General features: G+C 39.6%; 1 protein-coding gene across 1 annotated transcript in view; it reads right to left on the bottom strand.

Moving 5' to 3' along the window:
• col14a1a (collagen, type XIV, alpha 1a) overlaps nt 1-18,040 on the bottom strand; it is a 119,274-nt gene that overhangs the window by 10,528 nt on the left and 90,706 nt on the right. Inside the window, 6 exon segments of the mRNA XM_034128030.1 lie at nt 4,001-4,054; nt 9,811-9,864; nt 10,783-10,878; nt 12,701-12,754; nt 16,525-16,611; nt 17,832-17,909. Of these exon segments, the coding sequence (XP_033983921.1) occupies nt 4,001-4,054; nt 9,811-9,864; nt 10,783-10,878; nt 12,701-12,754; nt 16,525-16,611; nt 17,832-17,909 (423 nt within the window).

Here is an 18,040-nt window from a genome sequence, read left to right as displayed (position 1 = left end):
AAAAATAAAAATATGCATTTAAATTGCCTCCAGGTGCTTAATCCCATCTCAGCCATTTAATGTTTTCTCCATGACGCTGTGGTTTGAACACATGAGTATGAAACTGCAGGTTTAACTTTAGAAGCACATTCATACCTGCTGTGTGATTATTCTGTAGGGTCTGGTTTCGTGAAGGTATGACATATAATAAGATGCTATTTAATAAGATAATGATGGCTTTGATCTATCGTTATATTTATGGGCTATTAAATTGAACAAATTCAGCTATAAATACACATTTTTGGAAGCTGGTCTTGGCATCACATAGTCCTGGAAAACAGCTCAACCTAATGTTCAGATAATCCTTTCATTTTTAGCTTGGATGTCTGAAGTTACTTTGCGGTCAAACATCTAGACTGATGCTCTTTCAACATGGACACATTCCCTGAATGGTTTAACCTGTTTAAGGGTACAGAGTCGAGAATGAAGTGTGCTAATACATAGGGATAAAACACTTGGAGGAAGCATTAAACTACATTTAATTTGTTAGTTTTCTCAACATATATTTTGGTTGTGTTGCTTGTACAGTTTTTGCAAGAGCGTCAATCTTTGTTGAAGTCTCTTGGGGATCTTTAACTTCCATTTGACGGCAGAACAACATTTGAATTGGTAAAATAATGAATAATTCTCTGTAAAGCTGAGCCAGACAGTGACATCAGAAAAGTCAGTCTGGTGTCACACAGTAAACACTCGCTCTGTTAAACTCACTAATGGGACTCTGGAGGGGGCTTTAGTTCCTCACAATATTCAAGTCTGGCAAAGTAAGACACCTAACTATGAAATCCTTAAAAATGTAGCAGATGTGTGGAACAAAAAGATCATTATCTAAGGACAGATAAACGTGACAAGTTTCACTGTGAAGCAAACAGGCATTAGATGTGACATTGGGACGAGATGTGTCATCCTATAAACCTTCCCAAATACTGGCCATATTAAAATCCAAACATTGAACTATTTCTGTTATTCAGCCTCCTGCTCTCTCTCACAGGCTCATGAAAATGTATCATTGCTATTTTATTCGGTCACAGTCTGACCTTTAGTCCAGAAAATTGGGGTGAAGCCATTCTGATTTCTACTGTATATGCATGCGGAAATACCCACCGACAAAGGGCAGATTTGTTATGTATTAACTATTATATTTAAAAAGACTGAACTATATTTTGAATAACAAATCCAATCCCCATTTCCCAACCAGTAAAATGTTGATGGAAATTGCAACGTCATTAATATATCTTAAATAATGATTTTGGGAATTATTAATTAAGATATATTAATGTATGATTTAATGAGCTAGCATCTTAAGGAAGTTTAAAAACATGTTTGATAAGGCAAGCTTCAATGAGAAAATCAAGATATATAGATCAAGATATATAGCTTTCACTGTAATATTGACAATGAAATGCCCAGGAGAAAGCTGCTTCTCTGATCTAACTAGCCGCTGCAGTAAAAACAATTTGGCTTTTAAACATCTTACAAAACCTTTGGGACAGTGTTTATGCCCAGTGGAGTAGTGCCATGCTGCTTAGTTTTACTGTGAGGCGACAAAGGGCTATCTGCTTTCCCCATCTGTTTTGTACACATCGGATGATACAGACTAGTGGCTGATAACCCCCCCACTGGGTGGCAAAATTCACATAAGCATTGTGAAAGAGTTCATTTTCAGAAGCGGCTTCTTGCTCATAATTACTGTTTAGTCGCCTACATTCTTCTTTCTAGATCCCAAATGAATAGTGATAGCAGAAATTGCTGTTGCATTGATGACCTCTTGTGAATTGATTCTTATCAGTATTCACTGCGGCCCCTTCCCTACTGCTTTCAATGGAAACACATTTGGAAGGAATTCAGCCCGAGCACGTTGCTAGAAACATCAGAGTGTGACGCTGCAGCTATTCTGCAACAATAAAACAAAGTATTGATTTGAAGATGTCCTTTCGTGTGTGGAAACTAAATTATAGTGAGCTCTTTGTAATTCTTCAAACAAACCCGTGGTGGAATGTATTTATTTCAGTCTCTACAGCACATATAGAATACACATCACATCTGCAGCATCTTGATGAAATATGGATGTGCATGGGAGGGTATCTTTCCCCAATAAATAGCAGCTAAAATGGCTCCCTGATTAATAATTTCACATAATTACACTCAACATCAGTAAACATGTAGAGTATTCTGTGAGTGTAGGTGTGTTGTTGACGGCACATCTCCACGCAGTTCAATGCAGGCTGCTCATTTTAAAATTGAAAGAAGGACACGGCTCGGTAAACTGCTGAACAGTGCTTTATTTATCATAACACAAAAGAATCAAGATGTGAATATAAATAGTATTTACGTTCAATATTCTTTCCTTTAAATCACATATAGTAAGTTGTAGCTTGTAGCTTAAAATAGTCAAACTCTTGTTTTGATTTGAATGATTCTAGATCAGATTTGACATTTCAAATAACAATGCAGTGTTATTTAAAACTATTTAACTAAATCCAACCAAACCAGACTGTGATTTACATTTTTTTTTGCTCAACGCTTTGTAACACCAAACCCTTTTCTAGCTTTAAGGAAAGAAAAACCCTGGTACACATGTCCTGAAATAAACCACATGACCTGAATTAAATTAGGATCTGAAAACTAGCGCTGAGGGGATGAGTGTCAGACCCCTGGCAGCCAACAAAGAGAGAGCAGACGGATCATGTGTGGAGTCTTTCACCTCGCCAGGAGTAAACCCTCCTGCTATCATATTCTGTGTTTGGAGAAGAGTTTTTCTGTCTGCTTGTCAACACATTACATGCCGCGTTACTGTTCTGGTATTTACAGCCCAGTTGGGTATCGTTAGGTCAGATTCCTCTGTCAACTATAACTACTACTGTACTGGATTCTGCACAATTGGAGAATACCTTTTTTTATGAGAGCTTACATATCTTAAGTTAAAAATCAGTTTTAATTTTCCTTTTTTATGTGTGAGAGCACCTTCTTCAACAAGTCATGATGATGTCAGCAAAAAGGGATGCTTTTAGCATATCATCTGTACACCATTTAACTTTATCCACTGTAGGGTTTATTTTTATTTACAGCCCCTTTCTTAGAGTCTCACCTTAAGGATAATGTTTTCACACCCCGTCTAAACTGAATATTAAGTATTTACATATCTATAGTGAATGCACTATGCAAAATATACTGTATGTTGAGACAAAGAACAGGCATTTGTATTACAACATCACTAAACCATACTTTTTATCCCCTAAGACGGAACCTCTGCAATGCCTCGGACGCTTAAAGGCCCTGACACACCAAACTGACACCAAAGAATACGTCCCGACGGACCCGATTGTTGTGTTGCCTCACGTCTCCTGCGTCTTGGCCAAAAAGTCGCACTGGAACACACCGCAAAGACTTCAGCCGACGGCCAAGTAGCACGTACGCACAGCGCATGCGTGAGTGGCAATAACTCTCCTTACCAGCGGGCGGCGGTAGTGTGTATTCTTAATTCAAAGGAGGCAACCGGAAGACAGACTGCGTGATATATACAAACAACAAATAGCGTGTGCGTTCCATTTTCACTCTCGTCCATCACAGACTGTTTCACAGACTGTTTCACATAACGACTTATAATCGAAAATGTTTAGTGCGGTACTGGAAAATGAAAAATAATAGCCGTCTTCCGTTTTGCTTCTCATGCACTGATTCGCTAAGCTGAACAGCCAATCAGAGTGATTTATTTTGCCGACAGCCTTTTGCCGACAGCCTCCCGATTCAACATGTTGAATCGGGAGCGGAAAGTGTCGGCACGGCCGAAAAGACACGACGGTGCTGGACACAATCTGAGTAGGGCGACAGGACGCTCATCGACGGCCAGACATCTATCGACGGCCGAAATCGGCCCGGTGTGTCCGGGCCTTAAGATCCACCAGTTCCTAAGTCCCTACGGATGGAGTGACTGCTGCACCAATATGTCAGTGTGGTATCTTACCCTTGGTCCTGGGGGGCCGTCTCTGCCAGATGAGCCTGGGCCTCCAGGAACACCCTAAAAAACACAAACAAGCAGGTTTAAATCAGCATCACAACACTCACCTTTAAACATCTATTGTGAAGCAATTGAAAGTAAATTAATGTTTTTACATTAGTTTTTAGTTTTTTTTTACTTTTGATTTATCTCACCTCACCATTCTAGCCCATTACATTTGATCCGCTTATGTATAGAAATTAGTTTTTTACTCAATGTTTTATAAAATAGTAAAACATTAAAACACATAAACAAATTCAACCAAAGGTCAAAACAGATAAGGTTTGCTGTCTTTATCCTTTATGCTTTGACATACGAGGACAGAAATGTGATTTGTTGGATCACCAAGCTTTAGCCTCAGGTCGGTCTATATTTCAGCAGGACTCCCCCCCCCCCCTGCTCTGTCTCCCACCCCATTTCCCCTTCATCCACCTCTCTGCAGGTCAATGCACACAGCGACTTCCAAAGTACAGTCATGGATTTAGTGTTGAGGTGATTTATCTCTGCACTTCAGTATTAGTGGTGAGCTCATAAAACAGGACAGTTAGCACAGTTAAAGGTCCCACAAAATACAGGCCCAGGTCGCACAGGACAGGCCTCTCGTGATTAATGATGTGCCGCTGTTTAGATGCCGGCTGATGTTCATTCTCCCAAGACATCGGCAATAATATCTCTCCTGCTGCTTTCACACATCTATCTACACACTTCGCACGCAGCACACACCACCACACACACACACACACACACACACACACACACACACACACACACACACACACACACACACACACACACACACACACACACACACACACACACACACACACACACACACACACACACACCACACACACACACACACACACACACACACACACATACACACACACACACACACTGCTTTGATGTAAAAGGATAGAAAGCTTGATTATTATATTAATAATGTAATTGATACATCCCCCACACTCTTTCTATTTGGCTATAGGCAGAAATTAGGACATTTTTAAGTTGATATTAATGTTCTGTGAAGAATCCATAACATGTGTATTAACAGATAATGAATAAGTTGTAATTAATATGAACTATTAGGTATCTATTATTAATAAATGATGTATAAATCAGCAAAATGCAAGCTCTTTTATTTGAATAATTGTACATCATCCAATTATTATGTTATGAAGATCCAGAAGTAGATTAAGTTTAAATGATAGCCACTCACAATCTCTATTCCTCTCAGACGAAAATGATTACATGAAAACAAACCAACGCACGCACACTGATAAACAGAATGAAAAGTGAGCGAGATTAGAAGATGGACAAAAACAAACCCTTTTTGTAATTTATCGCAGCTGCATTTTTCACTGTCAAATTGAAACAGTGGTGGAGAGGACGCTGATGACAAGGTTACATTGTATTTACTGTGGTGAGAGATGGAGAGAGGAGAGGGAGAGTAAGGTGAAAAGAGAAGAGGAGAGAGATGATAAAGAACAATCAAGAAATAAAGAAAAGCAGTAGAAGGGAAAAGGGAGAGAGGGAAAAGAAGATAAAGAAAGAAAGAGGGAAAGAAATAGGAAAAGGGTCAAAGTGAGGAGATGAAAAAAGAGAGAAAAGTAGAGAAAGAAAGACAAAGAAAGAAAAAAGAAACAACGAAACAAAGAACGCAAGGGAAAGAGGGAGAGAGAAACAGCAAAAGGAAAGAGTGAGCAAGAGAGAGAGAGAGAGAGAGAGAGAAGGAAAGAGGAAGCGAGAGAGGTAATTGATGTTTTAGAGTTGTGATATTCTCTGTGGTCCCTCGTATATTACAACAGGGCCCTGGAAGCTACAATATCCCCCCACTGAAACACACACACACACACACACACACACACACACACACACACACACACACACACACACACACACACACACACACACACACACACACACACACACACACACACACACACACACACACACACACACACACACACACACACACACACACACACACACACACACACACACACACACACACACACACCCATTCATTCATATTCCTCTCTCTGACAAAACACATTATTACTCGGTAACATAGTGCGGCACAGGGCAGCACTGCCAGCTTTTATTAATAGGACTATGCAGGCAGAGAGGGGGAGCGGGGGAGCGAGATAGTGCTGCATCAGGAAGTGTTGCAGATCTCCGTGAGAGTCCTGCTATCCGTATGGAAATGGTTATTGCTTATTGCTTTTACAGAAAAACGGCAGAAACTATTCTTTAATGTATTAAATAGAGGTATTAAAATCATGGCTAAAAGAAAAAAAAATTACAAATGTGTGTAACACCCTTTTAGACACAACTGTATTTTCTTTCCCTTTTCACACTTTAAGCCTTTTATAAAAATGTTTAATTAAATTAGCGTATCACGGCCATGATGACTAAACAACTTCATGTATGTATGCTACAGTTGTGTCTATGTTAAATACAACAGATTAACCAACTGAATGATGGGTAGATTAAACAGGTGAGCTAGAAATTCAGAAACACAATAAATCAGACTTCCAATCAGCGCCTGTATTCTGGTCTCATCAACCCTCAACAAAGGAAACGAATTCAAATACTTTTATAAGCCAGACTACTAAACAGTAAATACAAAAAGGCTTCAAATCCAGTGAGAACAAACTATAATCACTACGCACGATTGTCAGCATCAGCATAACAACAACTTGTCTTCACAGCAATAACTCTGTTTGTATCAGCCTTAAATAAACACCTGTCTTATTGAATTTATCTTAATAAAATGTAGTCTTTTAATTAAGTCCCTGCAGAAACAAACCTTCCGAGTTATTTAATTCATTCATTAGAATCCCTAAACACAGCGACACTTAAACATGAATAAAGCCGCCCTGCAGAGGGGGATCGCCCTCCTAAAATACGATATTGAACTGAAACCATCTCCCATCATAGAGCAGTGAGCTCTGAAAGCAGATCGATGTTTGACATGATCTATGATTGGAAGATGGGAGCAGCCACTGTAACAACTTGTGCTCTGGTGTGGAAAAGAAAATAATATCGTTTCTTTATGCTGTCTGTGGAGCTGTCTCTCAAAATCTAAACGTTTGCACCGTCAGCTCTACATGGAGAGTTTGACTGCAGCTGAATCTGGTTGAAATGATTTTAAAATACGTCCATCCCCTTGTTCTCAGATATAGTGGGAAGAAAGCAGAAACAAATGAGTTGTCACATCCTAAGAGGGCATATCTAAAGACTAAACAAAAATACATTTTCACTGCAAGGTTAGGCTCTAACGACTGACATGATCAATGCAATCCAAATGAGCACAATAAGATTTTGGATGTTCACAAATCACAAACCTTGAGCCCTGAGTCAGACTGGTTAGCACCTCTGCTGCATCCTTCAGAGGATCTGGGCTCAGAGCCATAATGGAGGCCACCATCTGACTGTTCTGACCCGCAGGGAACACAGCCATGGACAACAATAACGGATGCACCTTGATAAATACTGTGTTCCTGCTCACTTCAAACCTCACTGGAGTTTCTCAAGGGAAAAAAATCCATCTCATCCACAAGTTAAATGTTCACACTTGCACCAGATAGTGCTGCACCAGGATACTTTGAGAGTGTGACTGCGAAGGGGCTGAATGAGCTGTTAGCTTTATGTCCATAATACGATCACTGCTTTTGATTTCTACCACAAATGTTGCTTTGGCAGAGATTGTAAACTGAATTTTGTATTATTTATCTTTTCACATCATCATATTTCATAACTTTACTTCCACTCTCATATTTAATTCAGTTAGAAAAGTAGCACAGATTGGCAGGTCTCTCTTGTAAAAGAGATCGTTGATCTCAATGGGATTCTTTACCTGGATAAATAAAGGCTACAAACAAACAAAGATTCAAGGCCACTAAAGTCTCTGGATGCTCTGAAAGGCTCTACACACTCACCCGCACCAAGCCATGGCAACATATCACCCCCACCCTCATCCACCTACACGGTCAAGTCCCGGATTCAGTACAAAACACTCCTCCTCACGTACAAGTCCCTCCATACCCTCGCCCCCCAGTACTTATCGGACCTCCTCCATCCCTACACCCCCTCTCGGAGTCTGCGGTCCTCAGACACGGGCCTGCTCTCCATCCCCCGCTCTCGCCTCTGAACTGTTGCTGACAGGGCGTTCAGTGTTGCGGCCCCCACCCTCTGGAATGCACTTCCTGCCGAGATCCGTAATGCTGCCTCCCTGGACATCTTCAAATCCTCATTAAAACCACACCTGTTCACCCTGGCCTTCGGGCCCTAGCATTTTCTTGGTCCCCCGGCTTCCTTTATTTTTTGTTTGCCCTTTGATTGTCTGTTTGTCCACCATGTACAGCGACCTTGGGTCCCTTGAAAGGCGCTATATAAATATAATTTCTTCTTATTATTATTACACAGCCCCAACACTCATCCTCACAAGTGTTTGCACTTACTGTAATAGTTTGTCAACTTGATTGAGACGCTTGTTGCACCTGTTAAGTGAGACAACTTATTAATATAATTCCCAGGACAGCTTAACCCAACTTAAACATTAAAAGAGTTTTAATATAGCAGAATAACTAAGACGTGAAGATGACTGGGAGACAGGCCTCAGCTATTGTTTATAGCAACACAAATATTTTGCAAACTTTCCTGCAAAGAAAAGTTTTGTTCTTGTACGGAGTTATGAGAACATTGACTCTGTCCTTGCAGATGTCCAAGGCTCCCTGAAGAACTCCATTCAATTAATTCAGTCTTACCTCTGATTGGTTCACTGCCCAATAATGGAGACGCTGGTAATGATTATTCACATCTCAATGATTCCATTAGACCGCTCTGTGCCGGTGTCAACGTGCATGTGTGTGTTAGCAACAAAACCGTCTCAAGCGCACACACACCCACCCACACCCACCCACCCACCCACCCACACACACACACACACACACACACACACACACACACACACACACACACACACACACACACACACACACACACACACACACACACACACACACACACACACACACACACACACACACACACACACACACACACACACACACACACACACACACACACACACACACACATTCCACAAAACTGTACAAGAAAACCAATCTGCTGTGAGCATTGTTAATACATTGTACGGTATGTAATTAAGTTTTGATCAGGATACAATTATACCTTTGTCATGGCTCTTCCCTTTTAATAAAATAACGAAAAAAATCCAACGCGTACAATTACGATATGAATACTGCAGTCGCAAAGCAAAATTCTCAACTGGAGTAGCCTATGACTTATTAGCATCGGTTTTACCATCTATATATAAGACTAGGCAGGCCCCTCTGATCTAATACAAGGCATTGAAACAGAGTAAAAATGTTAAACGAGAAATAATGAAAAATGGATTGAAGTTTCAGAAATATGCCTTTATAGGGCAACAAGTCTCATTTCTGTGAGCCTGCAGGTGATCATGACTGTGGGACTCATTTATATGCTCCACACTAACACAGAGAGGAGAACAATTTATAAACAATCACACACACACACACAAACACACACACAAAGCAAGGTTTGTAATAAAAAAATACTACTTCACTCTTTTAGTCAAGATAAAAACAGAGGGTGAAATCACTGCATGTCAAGCATGTTGGAAAATAGTTGCCCCTTTGGGTTCTACTTTAGGACGTTGGGACACACCCGACACACATTTCACCTTTTTATCTTACAATAAAATCATTTTGGGGGAAATATTGTCCTACCATTATTCCGGCTGGACCGACCGCTCCATTCTCTCCCTTTCCCCCAGCAGCACCCTATAACACAAACAAAAAGACATTACATCCCAGTTGGTCACACCAAAGGACTGGAAAAACCAACATTAGTTATCTTAATAAGCTTCTGGGCCACCATGAGTCCCCAGAACAGCTTCAGACGAAATACTTCAAGGTCTGAAAGTCTATGTGAGGCATACGTTAACATTTGTCAGTTCTTAGTGGCAGCTGGTTGACAGCTCAAGTGTCTTATTGCACACTTTATGTGGCCATGTTTCATCACCGGTTCAGGACCAGTTTTCCTTTTTTTTCTGCATCTTTTATCTCAAACACGTTCCATCTTAACATTAGAGCCACAGTTTAGGGAGGGGAAGCTAGCTAAATAAGGCTTATATAATCCTAAAACTATGAAGTAACTGTGGATATTTCCAAGATGTGGCGTTGATCTCCCTAAGAAATATAACATTATACTGCACAGCACTAGGGCTGTTCGATTATGGCAAAAATCATAATCACGATTATTAAATACGATTATTCATTGACTTTGAAAACATCCATTTATTGAACTTTAAAACAAATACAAATAATAATTTGAACAGTATCTTTTTAACTGTTGATTACCCTGAACGCATAATTCAACTGAAAAACCAATACAAAAATAAATAAATAAATAATTCATTTATATTTAAATAAATAATATCAAAATAATAAATACCAATAAACAAGATCAACAACTATTTTGGAGCGCACTTCCACAAGCTACTAAACATATATTAATATGATAAATAAAAATAAATTAGATCAAATATGTTGCAGTGCACTGTCACAACCTAGCAAAGCTAAATAATCGTTTTTTTCGATTATGTTGTTTTCGTAATTGTAGCAGGCCAAAATCGTAATTGCGATTAAAATACGATTAATTGCACAGCCCTATACTGCACACAAGCAAAGTCTTCTTACCGGGGGCCCCTGGATAGAGAGACCGCTGGGTCCCTGAGGGCCGGGTGGTCCTGAAGGTCCAGGAGGGCCAAGCTCTCCCAGTGGCCCTTGAGGTCCCTGTGAAAACAAGACAGTGGATTTCAAAGTTCCATGTTCATTTTAGATTTTCTTTAAACAACATCGACAACTCTTTAGCTCAGCAGCAGCCGTGGCCAAAGTAATCTTCACTCTGGCTTTATTTGTTGATTTACTGTTCAACCATACAGTTACTGGCTTCATGTCCCTCTGATCTATGCAAATAATCAAAAGAAAGGTTGTATCAAATATAAATGAATGGAGTAGGGTGTGGAAATAAACAAAAGGACCAACATGTGGGTAATGTTTAACTAAATGATGAAATCACTCAAATATGTCGCTGAAGAGACAAATTGGTTTACAGATGAAGATTATAGTTAAATGTTTATTGTAATAACGGCACCAGTTATTTTCCCATGTGTCTGTGCTTATACTGTAACAAGCAATTTACCCACATTGATTGGTGTGAATGAAGAAAGATGAGTTCATGGAAGAGCTGGTCTCATACAACAATATCTGACTGTTGATATAAACTTGGCTGTAGCTGCAGAGGTACAAATGCTGCTGAGCTAAGACAAGTGTGATCTGGCAGACAGTTATTAACATGTATGTGTGTACTGTAGAGTGTGTGTGTGTGTGTGTGTGTGTGTGTGTGTGTGTGTGTGTGTGTGTGTGTGTGTGTGTGTGTGCCAGCAGGACAGAAAACCACATCACACTCCAAAACTAACACTAGTACACCCATCAAAAATAACACATATGGCCTGTATTAAAAAAAAAAACGTTGGATGAATTTGATCCTGTCTTTGTTTCAGTCTTTGGGATGTGCTTAAGTTCTGGGTGGGCCACTTCATGTTGTTCACTTGACACAGTGTCATTCATCTAAGTCCAAGTGTGACATATGGTTGAAATAAACAAGTGTATTGTGTTGATTGACAGCCCTGCGTGTCTGAGCAGTATAATGGAAGATCCCCTGCTGCTTCTTTCAACATAATAAATGATTTAAAACATATTTTATTAAATGTAAGATTAAATTACATACGTGGGAACTGGCTATTGGTGGTGAGCAAAAAATCCAAAAACATTGCACTGACTGTCACAGCTGGATGGTTTGTCAACGCTTGGAACAGACTGCCATAGCAAAACTGTAGCAGATGCAAACACTAAAGTAAGTATTACATGAATAGTCCAAGCAAGGATTAGCAGGAAGTGGATAGTAAACGTGGCGAGAGCTTGCCCTAAGTTTAGGGCCAAAACGAAGATGAGGTGGCCTGGGAAAACAACTATTTAGGGTTTTCCAAAATGTCCACTTCATAAAGCCCAAAGGTGCTTCACATCCAGTCTGGAGGATGGAGTGGGATGCTGTTGAAAAGGCTCTTTGATTGTGAGTCGGGGGCATTGCTTACTCACCACTCACTTCTTTCCTTCTATCATTTAATCAGGATGGGGGCGGATCTGTCCCTGGAGTTAGAGGTGTGGCTCAGCGTGGTTAGGTTATGAGTCAAATGTATAAGAAACAATAAGACAAGTTGTGTAGGCTCTTATTTTCATCATGGAATGGGGCGAAGTGTTTTTTCGATCTGGATCAACTTTAAACAGGAAATCATGTGGCTCTGCAGCCAGTCCATTTTTGATTGGTTGTTTGTTCTTCAACATATTAAAGACACTTATAAAGTGCTCAATGTTTTGTAGAACAATGAATGGTCTCTGTAATTACTGACTACCAGATGAATTAGCCCATAAAAAAAAGAAAGTAATAAATCAGGAGATTGAGATTTTTGCATTTTAACATAGATTTACATACATTTGAAAACGCAAGGAGGATATGACCCCATTGTTAGTGTTAGTGTTAAGTGCTTTTACTAACCGTCATTCCTGACTCTCCTCGGTCTCCTCTGACTCCCCTTATGCCTGGACCGCCCTGAAACACACAGCATACACACACTGTTAAAACAGCACATGGTCAGTGTGTACAAGTTGTGCGCCTAGAAACTAAGACATGGCATAGAAACACTGCACTGAAAAAATATCTCTTGCTGAATTATATAAAAACAATAGAACCCTGCAGGTCTTTGATATGAATGGCTCTTCAATTTGATGGATAGAGGCCAACGGTGATGTGTGCTGTAAGCCCCTCTGAGATTTACACTTCATCACGCTGCATCTGCATCCGTAAACCTCGGCTGACCCCTCTCGCCACAAGGTTCACCCAGGGACAAACTACGCACATCTGCTGACCATTTGAGATACATCCCTTTCCTGTGTTTGCTTAAACAGGCCTCCCCTGGGACCAAGGTGGTGACTAGGTAGTTCCTACAGTATTAAGTCACATGGGACAGGAGGGATGTTTACAAGAAGGGCGAGCAATTAGAGAGGAGATGTGGTAACGTGTAAATGGAATCATCATATGTTTGTTTTACCAATTTCTATACCAGATATATCATCCTATTAGTTAATAACAATGGCATTTCATTGTTTTTTTTCTTATATAGAAAGTTAAATCCCACCAAACAGGTGACCAAAGTCTGAAGTCTGACAGTTTGCTTATCCCTTATCTCCTGTCAACATCCATCAGTGGATTGGCACTGTATAGCTATTGTATTGTGACAGGGAGGTAAGATTGCAGTGACCAATAACTCTATGGCATGCAAATTAATCATTTAAAAAGGTTTGAACTTGTAAGGCAAATCCTTTCCTTTAAATTCTTCTTTTGGCAGCAAAGACACCAAATAAACTGTAAGCAAGAAATGGACCTACAAATGTAACATGTGTGCAAATGTAGATTCATGTTATCAAGAAGTGTTATTCAAAATGATTATTTGTTTTTGTCAATGTGGCGACAAAGGCTTTAATGGATTGTTCCAAACAATGTGAGCCTGTGACTTTCAGAGGTCGGGCAAACCTGCAGAGAAACTGAAATTACCTTTCAACAGCAGCAATACAAATAATTGTGTTTGGATTTTTTATTGGCCTTTAATGGTAATAGAAAAAAGGTACACTGCTATTATAATTTAACAAAGCAATTTGATGACAAAGGCAAATTTGCATGTTTTAAACAAAAGCATGGCCATAATTCAATCTTAACAACCGGAGATAGCAGGCGGTCGTGTTTTCCTTAATGTCAGGTTGATTGCTGAGTGATGTTCAGTATTGAGCTGTTACTCTGCCAAATCAGGCGGCACAGATTGCAATTCAGTTGAAGCAATCAATATTATTTCAAACATGACTCAAAGATTTATCAAACTGAAGAGACCGGCTGCTGTGTGAGCCACAAAAACATGCATCTGACAGTTAACACGAGCACATCAATTACTCTTAGGAAGGAAAAAACGATATTTCATATGTTGATACTACAGTCTAATCTATCTGATTTCAGCTGTACCCGTGATTCAAATGGCCTTAATACAGTTTTGTCTATGTAGACCCTATAAACAAGATAATATTTAAAGAGGACATATTATGCAAATGTTCAGGTTAATATATTTATTTTGTACTTCTACTATTACATGTTTACATGCTTTAATGTTCAAAATGAGCTTTATTTTTCCCATACTGCCTGTGCTGAAGCACCTCTTTTCACCCTCTGTCTGAAACCAGAGCCCAGTCTGCTCTGATTGGTTAGCTGGCCGGTTCTGTTGTGATTGGTCTACTGCTTAGAGAAATGGCAGAAAAGTCCTGCCCCTAAACAAATCATGTAAAACGTGTTGGAGCGCTAGCCAATAGAAGCCCACTCGTTACATAATGATATCATCATATGAAAGTAAACAAAGCAGTCTAATTGAGGCAGGAGGGGGGGGGGGGGGGGTGTGGGAGAGACACTCCCTCTGTAGGGAACTTTGGGCTTTTACCCAAACAAACTATAGAAAGGGAAAACCCCTTTTCGGATTCTGAAAGTTTTGTTATTTGTAGGAGGCTTGTTTTCCCCAGAGGACATCAATAGATGAAATGTGTTAACCATTATATGGCATTAACATGGGGATGGCAATTATATCAATCCTTCCGTAAAACTCCTCTTACTATAGCAAGCAGTTTTAGCACAAAAGTGTCTATGATTTTGCCATTAAACTATTCATCTACGCCTGAATGCTGCAGTTACCGTGTGATTTACGAAGGCTTTTCAATGCCAGCAAGAGAGACAGACACTGAGACAGATACGGCCACAGAGAAAGAGGCATAGAGGGATAATAAATAAAGAGAAGGAGAAAATAGCCTCGGGCGTGTGGATGATGTGGAGGTAAAAAAAAAAACGGAGAAAAGAAGAAACAGAAAGACAATGGAGAGTTGAAAGCTTTACAGTACCTGTATTGATCGGGTTTGGAGAGAGAACGATAGACAAAGGGCAAAAAGGAAAAGAAAGATGGAGTCAATGCATAGTAAAGAGAGTGGAAAACTATAAAAGGAAAACAGAGTATTCACTTTTAAAGTCTTAAATATTGGTTTTCCCTGATATCAAGCAAAAAGATAAACACACAAGATTTCAGTTTTAAACAATGACCCTAGATAAACCTCAACTATCATCTTTTATTTTCATGGTTAAGCTGATATTTGTTCTCTATTTGACTGTATGTTTCTGGCATAAGAATGACACATTAAAACAATAACAAGATCAAAGACAAAGCAAAGACACAGAGAGTATAAAGGCAGGCTGTGGCCTGTGGACGTAACCCTACAGAGGAGTAAGTGGATCTGGCTCGTCGGACAGGGAAGACAATGGGGGGGATGTAATCGGCCGTGATAAATAGAATCAGCATTAAATGACTTTCTCAAACTATAAGGGTTTTGATCCAGACAGCGCTCAGCCCTCAGTACACAGAAACAGAGACAAGAGAGAAGGGAGAACAAAAGAGATTGAGAAGGAAAGAAAACAGAAAGGATGGAAAATGCAGAGTGGTAGATAGAAAAGGAGAAGATATTGGAAAAAGAGAGAATAAGTCAAAGGCTGTAAATGAGCTCATTTACTTGCTCTCATCTCTCAGCCTCTATCAGGTTTTACCTGTTACTGCGTGAGAGGAATACAGCCGCTCCACAAGCCCATCCATCTCTCTCTAACTCACCGCCTCACTACGCTCAAAGATAATTCTACATTCAGAGCTCTCATCAAAAAAACATTAAGAAGCCAGTTGCATAGAGACTATCTGTGTTTGGATATACATATATACTTTGTTTATATTAATGCAGATGATTTGATGTAGTGTGTCTATTTGTGATGACACATATTTCCTATGTTAAGATTGGGTGAAGTAATTAGTTTTTCTGTAATCTGTTTGTTTATATTAGCGCCATCTTACCCGCTTAGAGAAATAATAATTAAAACTGAGCTGGATTACATTTGTTTCTTTCCTTCACATTAAATGCTTAATTACCCAACAGGAAATGTTCAACTTAGCTGTCAGAGTGGCTGTTTGTCTGTGAAATTGACCAGCATTGTCTAATATTTACAGAACAGACACTTCTGGAATAATTATAACATGTATAATGAGAGTCTAGAGACGATCAAAGTGAATACCTGATGTATTCATCTTCTAGGTATGTTTATAAATGACAGAAGAAAGAAACAGAGCAGAAAAACAAATGCAGAGATGAAGAGGGAGACATCTTTAACAACGTCCACGCCGGTCTGTGGAAAGACAGAGACCGGTGAAAGAAACATGATCATCTGGACCTTATCAGAATGAATAAGAGATCTCTTACAGGGGGTCCTGAAGGTCCTGGAGGTCCTTTGCTGTCCTGGGAGCAGGTACAGGCATGAGGCAAGGAAGGGCACTGCTCCTCAACTCTCTGAAACACACAGAAATACATGGAGTGTGAAGTGCACTTCCTGTCTCTGCAGGTGAGATGTGAGCTGCATCATTTCAAAAAACACCTGGAGCTGGCCAGAAACACTCATAGCTATGGTTAAACATGCTTGCCAGCGTCTCTCAGGTCTGTGAGCACAGTTAGAGCTCTTTCTAAATACAAATCAATGTTTGCTTCGTCCACTTGAATTCTGAAATACTTCATTCCAAAAAACTTTATGTCAAGGAACTTTAATACAGGGTCATTCACAGGTTACTGCTGTCTCTTCAAATCTTTGCTTTCAAAATACTGCAATCAGTGTAAAAGAACTAAAGGTTCATATTTTCAGTGTCTTTTATGAATGCCCTCTTTACTTATTATTGACTTCTCAGAAATGGACATTTTATTTAATAAAAACATTTTTGCTGCATCCTTGGAATACCATCAGAAAAATGAACTGAAGCTGCTTATGATGCCTCTTTTGATTGTAAGGAGATGTGTTTTTCTTCTGAGGATTTCAGACTCTATGGTTTTGCATTGGATTGGACCCTTTTTGAGACCCCTTTTCTGGACTATATTTGAGAAGACCGGGCCAGGCTCTTCGGAGGCTAGTCTATGGAGATCTAGTATGGACTGAGATGTCCACGTAGGTCTTAGTGTTTAATATTGTATGCCATCATCCTATCATTTACACTAATTGTATGTATCTTCTTTAATAATTATGTATATATTTAAATAAAAAGTAATAACCACAAAATTTAAATTGAAACTTTTCTGATTGTCAACAAAAGGTTCTTAAAAACAATGCTTTATGGATTGCAGAGGTGAACATAATCAAACCATTGACTCATTGTATGTTTTATGCCTGGGGTGGTCATTGATAATTGCGGCTCGTACACAGATATGCTCAGAATTGTATATTACGTGCTGGAGAGATAACAATTGTCATTAGGTGCATTTATTTGACATAAATTAAATTACGCACCTGAGCCCTGGAAATACTAGTGGCAGCATGTCTCTGCTATAGCGGCTCATACAGAGTCCAAGTCACTCTGGTGTTATTATCCTTCAATTTGATTTAAACCACAATTATCACTCTAATTATCTAAGCCTGTATTATTTAGAGCCCTAAACTACTGCCCACTCAGAGGGGGAGGCAGTACAAGGATGTATTAAAGTTAGTAAGAATGTGTGTAAGAGAGATTATATGTTACATTTCTTACCAAAGCTGGCAGCTCACAACACTTATCTCTGCTGGCCCAGGATGTGCTGCAGATGATGTCAAACATCTGGAGCTGGAACTGTAAACCCACACAAGTTTGAGTACACTTACACCCACACACAAAGCAGCTCCCAGTAATAATGCAATCAAAATAGTATCAGTTTAAACATTTCAACAAGTAAAGAGGCAACATTACAAATGGAATATATT

The sequence above is a fragment of the Trematomus bernacchii genome, unplaced genomic scaffold, assembly GCF_902827165.1.
Source record: "Trematomus bernacchii unplaced genomic scaffold, fTreBer1.1, whole genome shotgun sequence".
Taxonomy (NCBI): domain Eukaryota; kingdom Metazoa; phylum Chordata; class Actinopteri; order Perciformes; family Nototheniidae; genus Trematomus; species Trematomus bernacchii.
The sequence above is the reverse complement of the archived record's forward strand: the minus strand, read 5'-3'. Positions and strand labels throughout refer to the sequence as shown.